General features: G+C 37.0%; 1 protein-coding gene across 1 annotated transcript; it reads left to right on the top strand.

The window, feature by feature from the left end:
* Window positions 1-4,075: 4,075 nt before the first annotated feature.
* LOC103420840 (uncharacterized) lies at window positions 4,076-4,624 on the top strand. The gene has a single exon (XM_008358881.1). It carries the CDS (start codon window positions 4,076-4,078, stop codon window positions 4,622-4,624), a length of 549 nt encoding a protein of 182 aa, XP_008357103.1.
* The last annotated feature ends 9,067 nt before the right edge of the window (window positions 4,625-13,691 follow it).

Here is a 13,691-nt window from a genome sequence, read left to right as displayed (position 1 = left end):
GGAAAGTCCCTGTGTGTCAACCTCTATGCTCCGTGGCAAGGTAGACTAGCAAACATGCCCAACCTTTACTCACATTCGAGAAAACACTCCCAACAAGATTACTTGCTCCAAAATCGAAGAGGCACCGCCCTCCGAATCTCGAGAGCCAGACTCCCAACATGATTACTTTCTCAAAAATCGAAAAGACACCGCTCTCCGAATCTCGAGAGCCAGACCTCCAGCATGATTGCTTTCTCAAAAATCGAAGAGGCATCGTTCTCCGAATCTCGAGAGCCAGATCCCCGACAGGATTGCTTGTTCGAAAACCGAAGAGGCACCACTTTCTCAACTTCGAGAGCCAGATCTCCTTGGATAAAGCTTGTCTGTAATCTTCACACGCAACATCAGATTTCCAGATACCACAGACCACTTTTTCAAAGTGCTCTGACAGAGTTAAAACATGTGAAGCTGGCAGCTCCCACTACAGTGTTATGACCAAGCAGGGTAAAGGAATATCATTACTACTTGTTAGGGAGACTCCTATATATGTCGACCTCCATCCCCAACGGACAGGCAGACCTGCAAAAATGCTCAACCCTTTCTCATATCTGAGAGGGCACTCCCAACGAAGCCTTTCGAAATATTCAGCTTTCTTTCCCCCCGATAATACCTCTGCAAACAAGCTATACCAGAGCAAGAATATCTCATATCATCAGGGTTAAAAGCAAGAGTATCCCATATCATGCTTTTTCCCTGTCTTTTCCTTTAGCCTTGTTCTTACCTGCAAGACAAGGAGAAAGAGAGCAATCAGTCAGCACTTGGAATCAAGCTTCCAGTCAGGAACTGACTGCCTGGAACCCCTTACCTGATTACTTACCTGGCATTGCTCTCGAGTACTCATCTGCAACATCTTATGCTTCCAGGGAAGATACCGCATCTGCCTGAGGAATAGATAGGGCAAGTGAGAAGGATACAAGGAAGCATATGGAGACAAGCGTAACAGCACACGTGCCGATATATCCATTACTTTGTCAAAAGCAAAAGTATCTCATATCAGCAGGGTCAAACGTACTCTAGATTTGATGGACTTGTTTTGACCCTCAAATTCTTCAGTCGGCCTTATACTCTGGAGGAAACCAGAAAACCCTCCAGCCCAGTTCAAGAATAAGCCTATGGAAATTTACTTCTTCAAAAGCAAAAGTATCTCATATCATCTCTTCTCATTTTTCTTCTCTTTATCCTTTATGCTGCCTGCAAGATAGGCATAATGAGAACAATCAGCCGGAACTCGAAATCAAACTTCTGATCTGGGACTAATTGCTTGGAACTCTGATTGCTTACCTTGTCTGTCACCTCTTTCAGCAGATCCCCTAGCTCGGCGACTTGGGGGACTCCTACTACATGGTTTGTATCGCACTTGACCAAGCTTGAAACTACAAGTAAGCTTCAAGTGAAATTGATACATTACCTTGTGCATCTCCACCAGTTAAAGATACCACCCCTGGATGGAGGAAGAGTACTTCCAGAAAAGATGTCACATCTACCTATGAGACGGATAAGGCAAGTGAAGACGATACCACACTTCGGTACTTAGAAGTTTCGTGATTACGAGATCATTCTCCCACAATATTTCCTAATGTCATTTGTACTAAATCATTCACTTGTACTCACTAAAGGAGAGCTTGAACCTATGTACTTGTGTAAACCCTTCACAATTAATGAGAACTCCTATATTCCGTGGACGTAGCTAATCTGGGTGAACCACGTACATCTTGTGTTTGCTTTCCTGTCTCTATCCATTTATATACTTATCCACACTAATGACCGGAGCAATCTAGCGAAGATCACAAAAAGCGACCGTTTTCGCTACCTAGGATCTATCTTGCCAAAGAACGGAGAATTAGATGAAGATCTTAACCATAGAATACAAGCTGGATGGATGAAGTGGAAGAGTGCATCCGGCGTGTTGTGTGACCGTCGTAGGCCACTAAAGCTCAAGGGAAAATTTTATAGGACGACAATAAGGCCAGCGATGCTGTATGGCACAGAATGTTGGGCGGTGAAGCATCAACACGTACACAAAATGGGTGTAGCGGAGATGAGGATGCTTCGTGGGATGTGTGGGCACATGAGAAAGGATTAGATTGGGAATGAGGATATCTGAGGTAAAGTTGGAGTAGCCGAAATTGAAGGAAAGATGAGAGAAAATCGGTTATGGTGGTTTGGACATGTGCAAAGAAGGCTTACTGACGTTTCGGTTCGAAGATGTGACTACGAGACAGAGGTTCATGGCCGAAGGGGTAAAGGAAGACCTAGGAAAACTTTGGAAGAGACCTTAAGAAAAGACTTAGAGTACTTGGATCTAACGGAGGACATGACACAAAACCGAGCGCAATGGCGTTCTAGGATTCATATAGCCGACCCCACTTAGTGGGAAAAGGCTTTGTTGTTGTTGTATATTGTTTGGGTTTTCTTATAAGTTTAGTTTGGGCCTAGCCTGTTAGCATTAGGGTTAGGGTTAGTTTATTATAAATAGAGTGCTTTGTTATTCATTAGAAATCAAGCTAGTCACAATGTAACCTCTTAGGGTTTTGTAACCGTTCCGGCATTCTCGTTCGTTTAATAATATTCCTATTATTTTGTTAATCTCTTTCGTTGCGCACTGTGATATTCAACTTGGTATCAGAGCAGATTTGATCTTTTGGGATTTAATATGTTCTTGATAGGTATCCATGTTGTTTGTTTGATAATAGTTTTCAGTGTTAGTTTTGAAAAGAAAAAAAATTGATTATGTTTGCTCGGACGACCCACCAGAATCTGCCCCACTTCCGCTGCATCGTCACCCAGCCATCAGCCTTCGTACCAGGTCTGCAACTAGAAACCCAGCACATCTGCTGTTCGTATCCAACACCAGCTGCATCACCACACCGTTTCCTGCACTGCATCCGCACCCTCTGCACGCCTGCACATACCCGATCACTCGATGCTGCACCACTTCCGCAAGCCCAGACGACATGACCTGCTTCCTGTTGCCAGAATCACCGAAGCCGCACCTTCGTCGAACCAGCCTACACTTGTGTGCCCAGATTCGATTGCAGACCGTATCTGCTTGAAATCCCACTGGTGCCCATTCTTGCTCGTCGCTGTTGCACCACCAGTTTGACCCGATTGCTGCTTGTTTTATTGGTATTATTGTTTATGAAGAAGAAAAAAAAAAGGAACGTACAGACAGAAGAAAGAAAGGAAGAAGGAGAGAAGAAAAAAAAAATGAAATAAAAAGGAGAAGAAATGGCAAAAAGCGAAAGGAAAGAAAAAAATTGTTTGCTGTTGCTTTAGGCCCACACGGGCAAAAGAAAAAAATGTTTAAGTTTGTTTTTAGGTCGACACGAGTTGTTGGCCTATTTGGAATTGTTTTGTGACCGTTATTCGAGTGCTTGAATTGTAACCACTTGAGTGATAGTATTTGTATTTGTTTGTTCGTTGCTACAATTGAGATATGAAAATCTCGTCCGTTTAGTGACGGGTTCTTTCCATACTCTCAACTCTAGTCAGTCGGAACCAGAATCAGTTTGCCAGCAAGAATCAAGAATCAAGTCAAGTTTGCCAGTTTGCCAATCAAGTCAAGTTTGCCAGTCAAGTCAAGTTCGCAAGTTCGCCCGTTTGCAAGTTCGCCAAGTCAAGTCAAGTCAAGTCAAGTCCAATTCAGTCAAGTTAAGTCAAGTTTGCATGCCTACCAGTCCACCTAACGGAGCCAGTCCGCATCTGCATGTTTGCAAACCCATGTCGTAAACCGCCATGAGTTTGATGGGGGGTGTTGGAATATATTAGTATTTTAGGTATTATATTGTTTGGGTTTTCTTATAAATTTAGTTTGGGCCTAGCCTGTTAGCATTAGGGTTAGAGTTAGTTTATTATAAATAGAGTGCTTTGTTATTCATTAGAAATCAAACTAGTCACAATGTAACCTCTTAGGGTTTTGTAGCCGTTCCGGCATTCTCGTTTGTTTAATAATATTCCTATTATTTTGTTAATCTCGTTCGTTGCGCACTCATATTCAACTTGTTTGACCCCCAATGGTGTGGGAGTTGGTTCCGGGATGGGCTCTGGATGTTTGACGCCTGATGGTATGGGGCCAGCATCGAGAGACGGTTTCCATATGGAGAACCAGATTTCTGAGGTGGCATCCCTGGCCAACACAGAGAGTGGATGTCACAGTGGTGGAACTATAATATTTGATCACAGGGTGTCATTTGAATTGACTGGTGAAGATGTTGGATGCTGTCTTGCGAATAAAGCATTAAGAACTGCAACGGAATCTTCAAATGATATAGCAGCAGAAAACTCAATTGAAACAGATGCGTTATTAACAGACTCCAACAATCACCGAGTGTTTAATGTTGAAGAAAGTTTGAGTAGAATTCCTGCAAATGCTTCAGGAGAAGGGGAGGATCAAGGATACCGGAAGCAAAGATCCATCACACTTGGGTCGACAAAGGAGTTTAATTTTGATTACACAAAAGCTGAAGTTCCGAGTAAGTCCAACATCGGCTCAGAATGGTGGACTAACAAAAATGTTGCTGCTAAGGAATCTAAGCCTTGCAATGACTGGACTTTCTTTCCGATTCTACAACCCGGAGTTAGATGACATAGCAATGGTTCAACATGGCTTTTCTGATGTGTATAGGTAGGGGATCACGTTGTTGACGGACGAATGGATGCAGAGGTGAGAGTTTCTTACGAACGAAAAACATAATTCAGAGAGAATAGATTGTAGAATTGTTAGTGTTAGTACTCAAAGAGCATTCTTTAGAACATTTTTTTACTTTGATGTTATACAGAGGATAGAATTCACTTACAAAGATGATGTGCTGTGAATTATTTTTTGTTGAACGTGTAATATAAAGGTCTAATTACGTCATTTGTGTAATGCATTTTATCTTGGTAGGATTTGTACTCGAAAATGCATATCACATTCTACCAGGAAAGGCCTAGAAAGCTCATACTTTCTGGGCCTTATTAGAAGTATAATGCATTATATCTTCGAAAGTCGATTTCTTTGCCCTAAACCAGTTGTGAATTCGAAAACCAAAATCGGGTTCATGCCTGAAACCAGGTTCAAACATGGAATGAATGGTGACGGAATGGAGAGCATGAAGTGCCTTAAATATGTAGGGCAAGAGCTTCACTGGTCTAACATTGTAGGGTAATGGATGTGCAACCAATCAAGACGGCGCCAATAATTGTTATGAAGGATTAAAAGGATAAGCATAGAATTAAAAATGTCAGGTAATGGCCAAAGCTCAAGTCTCTGTCAACCACCAAGGGATGGTCTAGTGGTTGAGACAAATTCTTGACCTGTATTCTACACGGCACATTCTAGGTTCAATTCTTGATTCTGGTGAATCACACGATGATGGCTACGAGAGGTTGAAATGTCTATGTGAGTTTTCCGGCTCCTGAAAAAAATAGACAGCCGTGAAGAAGCCACCGTCTGGTCCTTTTTTTTTTTGTTGTTAAAAAAGCTCAAAGTCTCTGTCCTACCCACTGCCCAAAACAGGGCAGAAATGCAAACTGGGAACAGGCTGTGACCAATAAACCAGGAGACATGATAAAACAAGAAGGAAAGCGTTAGGGCAGCATGTCATGTGGAAAAAAAGTTCATGGCTCAACTCCAAACCTCATCACCATCAGCTGGATCGAGATGCATACTGCAGTGTGGCTAATTGCACACCAATAGGTTTTTGTAGTGCTTAGAAATAATTGAGGGAATTGAGGGTTTGTTTGGAACTGCTTCAGTTGGAAACACATTTTTGTTGATTTTTTAAAACGTGTTTTTTCAACATAAACATGCTTTTAAGTTTATTTGTTAAACGTGGTAAAAAAAAACATTTTGATTATTAGATAGCATTTTTAGCTGTTATAGAAGAAATACTAGACACGCATTAAAACTAATTATGGATTATAAAAACACTTTTTGGAGCTTAGAGTTCATTACCAACTAGTGCCTCATTTTAATTAAAGTTTTTGACATGCTTCTCATAAAAGTACTTTCAAATAATGTAAGTGCTTATAAGCAGAAGCATTTAGTACAAACACAAATTTCAACAGACCATCCTTGACAATTTTTTAAGGGAAATTTTATTTGAACCCATATTTTGTATCTCAACACCCAGCTTACTTTTTATATCCACATTGTATTTGATTTATCTATCATTATCTCTTTACACCCAACGTTATTTCCAAAACCGCCCTCACTTATCAAAACTCAACTTAATCAAACTTCTTTTTACACCCAACTCAATCTACTTAAAAATAAAAAATAAAACCCTAACTAGTCCATCATCTTCATGGAGCAAAGCCCCTTCTCTCTCTCTTTAAAAAATCCTTCAATCTCCCATGGTTGTCATTCTGCACCCCCATCTACTCCTCCGTAGTCATCCAAACCTTTTTCTCTTCCTTTTCTTCATCATTTGACATCTCTAAATTTCTAGAGCACTAATTAGCTTAATAATTGGTATGTGTTCAATCGATTGGTTCAATTTTTACGTATTGATTCCTTTTTCTTTTCAATTAAATGAGCTTCTGGTTAGAGTGTTTAATGAGTTTGGTATGTTTCAATTAAATGAGAATCTTCTAGACTCTATATTCCTATCTGTGGTAGAAAAATGGGTATGTCCATGATAATTTTTGGTAGATCAATGAATATTTTTAACTGTGGATTTTTTTTTTTTTGGTCAAAACCGTGGATATTTATTAGATACAAAAGTTGCAAACAGCAATTCACATTACATTGAACTGTGGCTAAAACGTATATCGCCTTTGCAAGTTTTAAAGGCAAACTCAAAGCTAAGCAATTTTTATTGTGGAGCAAAACTTCGGGAATTGATCTAACCTGGATGTGTAATTGAGTTTATGCATTTTAATAATTAAACTAATAAATATTTCAACTACATATGAATTTAATATCGTAGTATCTTTTAGCCTCTATATGCCACAAAAGTTGCGAACAAAAATTCACAATACATAGAATTGTGGTAAAAAAGTGTATCGCCTTTGCACGTTTTATAGGTGAACTCATAGGTAAGCAGTTTTTATTACACTACTACAAAAGGGCCTTATAGTGTCAGTAGGTTATGTCGGTTTAATATAATATAGTGGTGGACAAGACATTTGCGATACCTACTGAACATGACGTCAGATTTTCTGTCACTTGTAAGCGTTATACACTGTTTATGTCGCTTATAACCGACATACATTTTAATAATTTTTAAATAATGGTGTCGCTTAAAATAAAAACAGTGTCACTTTTAAGCGACATAAAGTATAGGTGTCGCTTCTAGCCGATACTAATTATTGTTTTTAAATATTTTAAAGCCTGTGTCGGTTCTGAGCGACATAGATTTTAGTTTTTTTGCACGTGCAAAGTTTTCTTATTTCGACGCCACATCCAATCACTGATTCACTGACATGTCTCTCAGACATACGTCGGTTTGAACCGACACAAAATTTCCCTATTTCGACGCCACTTGCAATGACTATAAAATTTGTCAGGCTCACGTCGGTTTGAACCGACGCAAACTTTTCCTATTTCGAGGCCACCTGCAATGTCTATCAGGCACACGTCGGTTTCAACTGACGCAAAAGTTTCTTATTTCTATGCCACTCAAATCTGTCTGGCTAACGTCGGTTTTATCCGACACAATTTTTTCCTATTTCGACGTCACTTGCAGCAACTGTCGGCCTTAACCGACGCTAACTTTTTATCCATATTTAAACACCCTTCTATTTTTTTAAATACTTATCTCGCATGAAAAAAATTTTGGCAGGATATTTCCCCCCGTATTTTTAAACGAAAAAGAGGATGTCAATCTCCCTCTTTCAAAAGGCTTCACCTCGAGCCTAAAGGTCATTTATCTTTCCCTTCTTCCAAGCACACCAAAAAACCGCAGCTCATCTCTCCACATTTTTTCAAACCCTAACCTCCGTTTCTGCAAACCAAACCTTAATCTTCCATCATCAACCCATAAGACCTCACAACCATGGATTTACTGCATCACCAGAAGGGTAGCAGCACTGATCTTGGTGCCAACGCACTCAGAGGTAAACTTCTCACCCTCCCTTGCCGATTCATGCACTCATGTTCACAAATTGAAATATACCATACAAGAAAAAAATCTTCAACTCCTCATGCTTGTGTTGTTTCTTTTGCAGGGACTTGAGATCTGTAAAAAAAAAAAAAAAAAAAAAAAAAAAACTATGCAACCACTGGTACAGCCCTAAATCGCATCTCAAGGAAAAACCACCACAGAGTTGTCTCCGTTCTAGATCCGTCATTTAAAGGTATAGCAACAAAATCTATTCTAATTGGATGATTTGGCGGTGAAAAGGTAGGAAGAATAAGTGGAACTCTTGATGTATTTACAACATTCCACGTAGCTATTAATATGTGAATGCTAAGCAGTCTAATGCATGACTCACTAAAGCTATAATCTCCATTGAGCTCATCTTTTATGTTCTTATTTAGTAAGATCAGCAGTGCGAAAATCCATATAAAAATTCATGCATGTTCATTTTGGATCTGAAGAGCAAGGACACTGGAAATCGCAAATCCATAATTTTTGAAAGGTATAAAACCTGAGTTTAATCTATAGAGATTAGAGCCCTAATGTTGAAGTAGTAAAGTAATGGAGCATTGATCTGATGGCAAGCATGGCAGCATGGAGCTACATAATTTGTGGTCTTCGACAAAGGCAAGCACGGGAAAGCATCATGGCAGCTGCTAGTATTATATGCAAGCATGGAGCTCTGATTAGTATTATATGTAATTGTTAGTTTTTTTATCTTCATCTTGTAACCGGTTCTCTAATGGCTCCTATATATGTGTTATTTGTACTTCCTTATTTATATGACATAGAATACATTTAACAAGAAATTCTACACCCAAAGACCCCAGTTGAATTCTTGAATAAATTGAATCTGTCAAGTTTGCATCTCATGTACCATCTGTGTAGGAATGCATGATAATTATTTTATTTATCGAGATGTTGGGTAATGTTGGTTAGGACAGACAATAGATTAAGTATTTTATTTGTTAGTTGCTAGTTGATGTCGGTTATGACCACCATCATATCAGAACATCATGTCGCTTTTAGCCGATGTCATAGTGGGTGTCGCTTTTAACCGACGCTAAGTTGTGGCGGATTAAGCGCACAAACGGACATCGAAGCCCTTTTGTGACGCTAGCAATGGTGTCGTTATTCCAATCCGACATTGCATAGTTTTATGTCGAATTTTTATCAAATTTTTGACAGAAATTGGAGTTCTTGTCAGTTTTTGGTTCGCCGATGATAGCCTCTTTTGTAGTAGTGTTGTTGACCAAAACTTCGGGAATTGGTCTAACTTGAATGTATAATTGAGCTTACGCATTTTAATGATTAAATTCATAAATATCTCGATCGCATATGAATTTAATATCGTAGTGTCTTTTAGCCTCTATATTGGTATATGTGGCAAAAAAATGGGTACCTCCATGAGAAAATTTTGTAGATCGATGAATATTTTCAATCTGAATATTTATTAGATACCAGAAATTATTAGTCTATTCGCAAAAGTCTAAGTCAATGCCACATACAATATTTGTTAAGATATATTTAGAGAACTGTTATTAGCACTCCAAAAATCTCATTCTACACTTTGCATAAGTGTATTTTTCTTTCTAATTATAGAAAGTTTGGAGTGCCAAATGAGATTTTTGGAGTGCTAATAACAATTTTCTATATTTATATACATTTTATTTTAGTTTGGAAGTCGACTTCCTTTTTTTTTTCTTTCTTTATCAAGTTAAGAGTTCACTGACTGTGACCCTATGCAACTAGTTGCTGATTCGTTTTGAATAATCAACATTATTTCTTACAATGTCTTGGGCGTATGAATAATAGAAAGAAAACGGTCATGATACAAGCTGAATAGTAGTAATACTAATTAGTAAACAACTTGTGCATGATGTTTGCTTATAACCAAGTGACATGAAGGGACAAATGTGTATGTTTCATGCATAACTTGGAATAGTATTAGTAAATGCATGATGTTTGCTTATAACCAAGTGGCATGAATGCTTATAACCAAGTGGCATCAAAGGACAAATGTGTATGTTTCATGCATGACTTGGAATAGTATTAGCAAATGCGTGATGTTTGCTTATAACCAAGTGGCATGAAGGGACAAATGTGTATGTTTCATGCATGACTTGGAATAGTATTAGTCGTTGAGAGATTTTGCATCAAGTTGTTTTTGTTTTTAATATGTATATATTAAGTTCTATTTTAATGGGATTGTTCACCACCCCTAAGTTGTGATAATGCCTTTATTTATCGTTGTTATGTGAGTTTAATTAAAATTTGAGATTGTGTTTATCCACTACATACATTTCAATTTTTTTCTTTTTTGAGTCGAGCGATAGCATTAATAAGTTAGATGTTAGATTAGTCACCAACAAAATTCGAACCAACGTCGTCATGCAAGAGCACAACACTTTTTCACCACTGTGGTAAATGGCCACTTACCAACAAGTTGATTGACATGTGTGACTTTACTAATACTATTCCAAGTCATGCATGAAACATACACATTTGTCCCTTCATGCCACTTGGTTATAAGCAAACATCATGCACAAGTTGTTTACTAATTAGTACTACTCTTATTTAGCTTGTATCATGACCATTCTTTCTGTTATTCATACACCCAAGAAATTGTAAAAAATAATGTTGATTATTCAAAACGAATCAACAACTAGTTGGACAGGGTCATAATCAAAACTAATGTTGTAAGAAATAATGTTGATTATTCAAAACTAATACTATTCCAAGTCATGCATGAAACATACACATTTGTCCCTTCATGCCACTTGGTTATAAGCAAACATCACGCATTTACTAATACTATTCCAAGTCATGCATGAAACATACACATCTGTCCCTTCATGCCACTTGGTTATAAGCATTCATGCCACTTGGTTATAAGCAAACATCATGCATTTACTAATACTATTCCAAGTTATGCATGAAACATACACATTTGTCCCTTCATGTCACTTGGTTATAAGCAAACATCATGCACAAGTTGTTTACTAATTAGTATTACTACTATTCAGCTTGTATCATGACCGTTTTCTTTCTATTATTCATACGCCCAAGACATTGTAAGAAATAATGATGATTATTCAAAACGAATCAACAACTAGTTGCACAGGGTCACAGTCAGTGAACTCTTAACTTGATAAAGAAAGAAAAAAAAAAGGAAGTCGACTTCCAAACTAAAATAAAATGTATATAAATATAGAAAATTGTTATTAGCTCTCCAAAAATCTCATTTGGCACTCCAAACTTTCTATAATCAGAAAGAAAAATACACTTGTGCAGAGTGTAAAATGAGATTTTTGGAGTGCTAATAACAGTTCCCTAAATATGTCTTAACAAATATTGTACGAGGCATTGACTTAGACTTTTGCGAATAGACTTAGAATTTCTGGTATCTAATAAATATCTAGATTGAAAATATTCATCGATCTACAAAATTTTCTCATGGAGGTACCCATTTTTTTTGCCACAAATACCAATATAGAGGCTAAAAGACAATATGATATTAAATTCATATGCGGTCGAGATATTTATGAATTTAATCATTAAAATGCATAAGCTCAATTATGCATTCAAGTTAGATCAATTCCCGAAGTTCTGGTCAACAATAAAACTGCTTACCTATGAGTTCAACTATAAAATGTGCAAAAGCGATATACTTTTTAACCACAGTTCTATGTATTGTGAATTTTTGTCCTCAACTTTTGTGGCATATAGAGGCTAAAAGATACTACGATATTAAATCCATATATGGTCGAAATATTTATCAGTTTAATCATTAAAATGCATAAACTCAATTACACATCCAGGTTAGATCAATTCCCGAAGTTTTGCTCCACAATAAAAACTGCTTAGCTATGAGTTCGCCTATAAAACGTGCAAAGACGATATACTTTTTAGCCACAGTTCAATGTAATGTGAATTGTTGTCCGCAACTTTTGTATCTAATAAATATCCACAGTTAAAAATATTCATTGATATACCAAAAGTTATCATGGACATACCCATTTTTCTACCACATATAGGAATATAGAGACTAGAAGATTCTCATTTAATTGAGACATACCAAACTCATTAAACACTATAACCAGAAGCTCATACCAATTATTAAGCTAATTAGTGCTCTAGAAATTTAGAGATGTCAAATGATGAAGAGAAGGAAGAGGAAGAGGTTTGGATGACTACGGAGGAGTAGATGAGGGTGCAGAATGACAACCATGGGAGATGGAAGGATTTTTTAAAGAGAGAGAGAAGGGGATTTGCTTCATGAAGATGATGGATTGGTTATGGTTTTATTTTTTATTTTTAAGTAGATTGAGTTGGGTGTAAAAAGAAGTTTGATTGAGTTGAGTTTTGATAAGTAATGGCGGTTTCGGAAATAATGTTGGGTGTAAATAGATAATAATAGATAAATCAAATACAATATAGATATAAAAAGTAAGCTAAATGTTGAGATACAAAATATGAATTCAAATAAAATTTCTCATTTTTTAATAATCAATATGGGCTATAAGTTGCGCAAAACCTACACATGAGGACTTAAAATAAAAAATAAAAAATAAAAATAAAAAAATAAAAAAATTACACATGAGGGTAACTCATTCGAGGAAGGTATTTTTGGTATTTTGACTCTTTCTGACACGTATTTAGCTCAAAATATTAGACTTCCAATTCTTTAATGCCTGTGAAATCGAAGTTAATGGTTTAATAAAATATGTCACATTATTTGGTTTATGATTATCACATAACTTTTTTTTCGATAAAAATAATAAGCTAACGGTTTCTTTGCGATAGTTTATATTTTTAGGGGTTGGGAACACTTACAAAGATAGTTCAGCCTTCTCTAACCATGATCGTGTAATTCACCGATACAAAAAATTAAACCAAAAACATGCCGTGTGAAAATCTTAAATGCTTTTATAATTATGAATCCGTATGATTCAATATTTTTTTAATGACATCTTTAATTAATCTATCATTCAATTTTATTTCTTTCTTGTTTGTTTTTCTCTCTTGGCAACATAGTAGACAAAATCAAAAACCAAAGCATGTTACATCTCGCATGCTAGTTTTGTCCCTGATCCATCTAAGCGTCGTACATGTTTAATATATCTATTGCAAACCTAATTTTATTGCTAATGCGTTAAAGAGTCTCATTCTACAATTTTATTGATCGGGCCTCACTTGGTTGGCGTCATCTACGAAAAAAAAGAATTATAGGTTACATAACTGACATTAAATAATTTCTTGCAAGCCTTGCTTCACTATCAAGTCTATCATCTTATGAGAAAATAATGATAGGATTAGGCGTTTGTCTTGGAACGCCATGTCACAATCTCTCTTTTACTTCTACTCCCTATCCGATCTAACACTTCCAATTTCTCATCAGATCAAAGTTCAAACCAGAGATCGGTTCATAGAGATTCAGTAAATATTAAATTCCGTAGGCAACAGATTAAAAAAGGTTGTAATATTGGGTGCCGATCGGTAACACTATTTTTTTTTACTCACGTTTTTAGAGCCTACTTCTTAGTGTATTTTAACGATCTGAATCGTCTATCTTTTTTATCTCCACTC

This window comes from Malus domestica, chromosome 07 (assembly GCF_042453785.1).
Source record: "Malus domestica chromosome 07, GDT2T_hap1".
NCBI lineage: Eukaryota > Viridiplantae > Streptophyta > Magnoliopsida > Rosales > Rosaceae > Malus > Malus domestica.
Note: the sequence above shows the minus strand (reverse complement) of the source record. Positions and strands in the feature narration are given on the sequence as shown.